Here is a 5,759-nt window from a genome sequence, read left to right as displayed (position 1 = left end):
TTAAAAAAGCTTATTAGATAAATAAAGGTTCTCGCAGGTGTTGGTAAACTTTACAAACTAGTAACTAGGATCCACGGATTCTATAGATGTGCAGTGATTCTTCCTAACACCCCCCTCAAACGCAACTCAAGAGAATCGAACTTGGGTTCAAGTTCTGATACCATGTGGAAGTTTGCCGTTACACCAAAACCTGCAGGTGTTGACAAACGTTACAAACTAGTAACTAAAATCCTCAACGTGAAAATTACGGATTCTATAGAAGTGCACTGATTCTTCCAACCGAAATAACAAATATAAATAATAATAAAAAATCTAGATAATTTCTTAAATGAAATATTTATGAATAATATAAAAAATAAATGAAATAAAAATATTAAATTAATTTTGAATACCACCGAAAAATGTCTTTTATCAAAAGGCATAAAAATGCTGGCTAAAATGAGATAAAAGTAATTTGTACTTTAATTTGTACTTGCTTTCTGATTGCTTATTCTAGAAATTCATTCTTCACAATAGTTTATGAGATAAAAGTAATTTGTACTTGCTTTCAGATAAAAGTAATTTGTACTTTCTTTCTAATGGTTTATTCTAGAACATCATTCTGCACGATAATCATTATTGTTTCATTGGTAAAATTAATGATAAATTATATCTTTCTCAATTTTCATCTTTTCAATATTTCAATTATTATTTTAATTATATATTAACAATTCAACACACAAATACACTAAACAACTTAAATCTCATAGAAAAAATTATTAAACCAAATACAATTTTTTCTTTCCAATTGATAGGAAAAATTATTAAACCAAATACAATTTTTTCTTTCCAATTCAACCATCCTGGAAGCTTTTCTTTTCTTGCAGCCATGGCTAGTTAGTCAATACAAAAAAATTAGTAAACCAAATACAATTTTTCCTTTCCAATTCAACCATCCTGGAAGCTTTTCTTTTCTTGCAACCATTGCTAGTTAGTTAATACATTGTTTGACAAATAAAGAAAGCCAGTCTAACAGACGTAGACGTGAGGCGGCAGGCGAGGCGTGGCAATTGCCTGTAATGGCACCGCCTTTTCTAGGGTTCCAGCTCCCAACTTGTCGTTCATGTCGAGCAGCTCGGGACGGATGCCATCGGGAGGCGCCCAATCGAATGAATGAAGCAGCGACCCCAACATCAGATGAATCATCCGACTCGCCAACGGAAGCCCCACGCACATTCTCCTTCCTGCTCCGAACGGCATCAGCTCCAAGTGTTGTCCCCTGAAGTCCACGGCACTGTTAACAAATCTCTCTGGCATAAATTTCGACGCCTCCTTCCAGATTGCAGGGTCCCTTCCCATCGCCCACACGTTCAGCAGCACTGTTGCGTGTTTGGGTATCAGGAAACCCTCAATCTCACAACGGCTATCTGCTCTGCGTGGAACGAGCAGAGGACCAGGGGGGTGCAATCGGAATGCTTCTTTCACCACTGCGCGGATATAAGGGAGGTTGTCAATGTCACATTCATCTACCATTCGGTTGTGGCCAATCATCCTGTCCAACTCGTTCTGAGTTTCTTTCATTTTCTTTGGGTTGCGTACCAGTTCTGCCATTGTCCACTCCATTATTTTTGCGGTGGTGTCAGTCCCTGCTGCGAATAAGTCCTGTCAATCATTCACTTAATTGAAATCAGTGAAGAATACAAGTTTGTAATTGTATTAAGATGAACTCTAGAATCAGCTCCAAATAAGTCTGGTCAATCATTCAGTTTTCTTAAATATAAAATTGAAATCTGGGAAGAATAAAAATTTGTAATTGTATCCAGAGATAATTAATTTAGCCGTAGTCTTTAACGCGACTTTTTGAAAGTTTTTCCGGTGATTTTTTCCGGTGAAAATCCGGCAGTAATTTATTGAAATCGAAGTTTGATAACTAGTTTCTGCACAATGAAAGCGTCCCAGGGGTTTTTCAGGGTCCGAATATGCAGTTAAAAAACCATTTTAACTGCAACAAATCATGATTTCATCTCAATTTCTTCCGCCGGATTCCGTCACCGGAATCTCAAAAAGTCGCATTATAGACAACTCCATTAATTTACCGTGGATGTAACAGGACTCATATAACTAATCTAATTAAGGCATAGGACCTTTCTCAGTTTTTGGGTCTGAATGTCTTAGTATTCAAAGTCTAAATTCTGTGTAATTTTGTAACAGTCTTTACGCTGTTTCCTCGTTTTTCGGACAGTATGTGTGTAATAGTTCTGGTTGTCAAATTTTGTCAGGTCTCCACTTTGGATGGATTTGTCTTACCCATGAGTATATAATTTGAAAAAAAATTAAGCATAGGAACCATTTTAAATAAATCTTAGCCTTGCTCTAACCATAGTAACCATTCTCACTAAATCTTGGCTTACAACTACTTATTTTTTCCTTTAATTGTGAGAGAAATAAATAGACAATCTATTTTTCTTTAACTGTGGGAGAAATAAATAGGCAATCTAAGGAGACAACGTCCTTCTTTGCTCAAGTGTAGTGTAAGAAGGTTGTAAAGTAGCTTTTAGCCTTTTTTTAACAGCAGCATTGTTATGCAGTATTTAATGTTGAGGTTGATGGTGTGGTTGGTAGATCATTAGATTTTAAAATAGTTAGAATCTGATGTCTTTTACATCACAAGTAACTTGAATATTAACTTCTTCTCTTTTATATTCTCCACTTAAATAAAAATGGATGGAAAACATGAAAACCTTTAAAAGAAAGAAAAATAACACTTAATTTTTTTTACTAATATAATAATAATATTTAAAACACTTAATTTTCTAACTAATATAATAATAACATTTATTTTTATTTCTTGCAAGCTTGTTATGGCAAGTCACAAGCTAATTTGAAATGATGTTATATGTTATAATCATATAAACTAACAGTCTGAATATTACTGTGTTTTATGATGATGATGGTTAACGTCCGCTGAGACCAAACATTAGTCTATCGGACCTAGAGAAACAAATTATTTATTTTGATTTAAGATTTTATTCCTATGCTCAAAAAGCTTGGAGAGAAGCCTCCTGAGCTCACTATAATTTTGACAGTGTAAAAGGCTAGGAAGGTCAGTATTTAACAAAGATTGTGAAACTGAGATCTAATGTGGTTGTAAGCAGGACACTCTAAGAGGAAGTGGTTTTCATCCTCGATATTCTTATTCTCACGTATATGGCAGATTCTTTCCATCCATGGCGTTTTAGGAACTGCCCAACGACCTGTTTCACTATGGAGCTCATGAGAATTCATTCTAATCTTTTACTCAAATCTATGGAAAAACCTGAAAACCTACTCTTTACTTAAATGCATGGAAAAACCTAGGAAAGAAGAATAACACTTATTTTCCTCATTAATATAGTAGTAAGACTTAATTTTCTCACTAATATAATAATATCATTTCATTCGTTTTAGTTCTGTTAAGATGAGGTTTAAATTTAAATTTTCTATGTTTCAGTATTTTTTTTGGTCTATTCTGAATTAATTAGATAATAATAAAATTTTCATAATGTATAGAGAATTTTTCGGAAAAATTACATTGAAGATTTTGGTCTACTCGTTTCAAACCAGCCAGTGTGGTTTGGTTCATCTTCAAGACACGATGAAGAAACAAATTCAGGCAGAAGGCTAAACAGAGAGACAGGTCAACTTTATAGCTAGAAAATAAAAGCTATATTTATCCGAGGGTCACAACTAAAAGATAACAGCTATATTTGACCGGAGGTAACAGCTAAAAAATAACATAACAGCTATATTTTACCGAGAGAGGTAACGGGAAATGTTTAATAATATTTAGATTAATTTTATTAATTTATTTATTGTTTAGTTTATAAAATATAAATATGTATATTTTTATTTATCAACTTAATAACTGCTCTATTAGGTATGGATTGAGGATTTTAATGTGGTATTTTTCTGTCGAAAATATGTCCATTGCAAATTTAGGAAATATTTCTGGAATATAAAGATTGTTACATCTCATATCAGAAATGTTTCCTAAATATGACGTTCATTACCTCGATATTTCCGGAATATGACGATCGTTACCTCTCTCCTGGATATCAGATTCAGGGCAGATAAATATATATGTTCTAATAAATTTTGATTTAAAATTAATTATGAAATTACAAGTTCCAGCTGTGAACTCCTCCAAAGGTTATTCAACCTCTAAATCTATTGATGCATTTAAAAATCCATCTTAAATAACCCAAAAAAATTACAATTTCGAAAAAAAATTCATAAAACATTTTACCAAATTAGTGAAAAAAACAAACGAAAGAGTTAAATTGAGATAATGAAAAAGAGTTACAGTTAAATATGCTCTGATATCGGCTACAGTAAATTCATCGCTTCTTGCGTCGAGCAGAACGTCCAAAAGATCCTTGGGGCCATCAACACTTCCCTCCATGGCTTTCCCTCTTTTGGCCACGCGGTCCTCTATGAATTGATCAACAATCCCATACACCTTTTTCATACAGATCCTCGTTTTACGCAACACACCCTGCGGATCCAGAGGCTGAAGGCACGGGAAATAATCGACCAAGTTGGGAGTTCCTGCGGTCACAAACAGTTTCCAAATGCTGTCCTTGAAATCTTGGAAAGCTGCAGAACAGGGATCAAACATATCTTTACCGAACACCATGTTTCCCAAGAGATTAATGACGGAGCGGACCGCAGTTTCCCCAATATTTATGCTCCCTCCCTTCATGCTCTCCTGCAGAATCTGTCGGATCGTTCGAAATACCTGATCCTTTCTCAAGTATTGCAGAGCCTCCATTCTTTTGGCACTGAAGAGCTCTGTAGTGGATATACGCCTGAGCATACGCCAGTGAGATCCATGCTCACCCCAAATTATTGAAAATTTGTGGTGGGAAAGAGACTTTGCTGCTTCTATGACAGTCCTGCTTGCGAAAATATGATCATGGGTTTTCACAATTTCTTTTGCAACAGCGGGAGATGAAACTATCACTATAGTTTTTCTTCCGAGAGTGATAGACATGAGAGGCCCGTATCTGTTGGCAAGGTGGAACAGAGTTTGGTAGGGCTTGTGACCCAACTGCAACAGATTTCCCACTATTGGCCATCCTGGAGGCCCCGGAGGAAGCCTGGAATTTCTCTTCTTCAGGCACTCCTCAAACACAAAGAAGACAATGAAGAAGGTGATCCCTACACCAGAGTACCAGAATAACCATACAGTATCCATTGGGATTAATAGAACCAGGCCGAGCAGAGCAGAGCAGAGCAAAAGAAATATACAAGTGCACATGGCTTTCTTTCTACAGGAGAGTGGAGGTTCGGCGTGGGATATGTGGTCTCCACATAGCTTCTGGCTAGGGTTCTGTAACAGCAGGTGTCTCTGGCCGGTTGTACTTCTGCAGCCCTCCTTGAAACTCGTGCAGGATGGTACAGGGGAACAGGCGATGAGCTGTAAGCGATATCTGTCTCCTTTCCCTTTCCAAAATTGTGAACCGTTTTCGCTATACCTAACCTAACCTAAGTTTTTACTGGGAGCAACCATTCTAAATGAAACAGAAAGCTTGAACTGACTCGTCGTTATTTCTGATATAAAATAGAACTATAAAGGGTAGTATATCCATTAATAGAAAGAATAAGATTTGTGCCTGCAAGCAACAATTGTTTGTTCGTTCATAATTCATAAATAGACTATTGCTTATAAGCTTGAAAAGGTTTACTTCTCTCTTAATGATAATTTGCTCTCATATTTGGCTTTTCACTATATCTAGTTC

At 35.8% G+C, this 5,759-nt stretch overlaps 1 protein-coding gene across 1 annotated transcript; it reads right to left on the bottom strand.

Moving 5' to 3' along the window:
* Positions 1-755: 755 nt before the first annotated feature.
* LOC149203307 (geraniol 8-hydroxylase-like) lies at positions 756-5,519 on the bottom strand. The gene is made up of 2 exons (XM_089403386.1): positions 4,322-5,519; positions 756-1,641 (listed from the first exon to the last, which is right to left on the bottom strand). Exons 1-2 carry the CDS (start codon positions 5,276-5,278, stop codon positions 1,009-1,011), a joined length of 1,590 nt encoding a protein of 529 aa, XP_089259512.1. The 5' UTR covers positions 5,279-5,519; the 3' UTR covers positions 756-1,008.
* Positions 5,520-5,759: the final 240 nt, after the last annotated feature.

Source organism: Pinus tabuliformis, chromosome 2_1 (assembly GCF_031772625.1).
Source record: "Pinus tabuliformis cultivar Carrire ecotype Pingquan chromosome 2_1, CPIR1, whole genome shotgun sequence".
NCBI lineage: Eukaryota > Viridiplantae > Streptophyta > Pinopsida > Pinales > Pinaceae > Pinus > Pinus tabuliformis.
Note: the sequence above shows the minus strand (reverse complement) of the source record. Positions and strands in the feature narration are given on the sequence as shown.

What these genes read in the sequence shown, in the direction of transcription:
- LOC149203307 (XM_089403386.1), bottom strand. Translation starts at nt 5,278, where the DNA reads ATGTGCACTTGTATATTTCTTTTGCTCTGCTCTGCTCTGCTCGGCCTG. An exon ending in ATATCAGAGCATATTTAACT is followed by an intron (nt 1,642 to 4,321) that starts GTAACTCTTTTT and finishes AATGATTGACAG; the next exon opens with GACTTATTCGCAGCAGGGAC.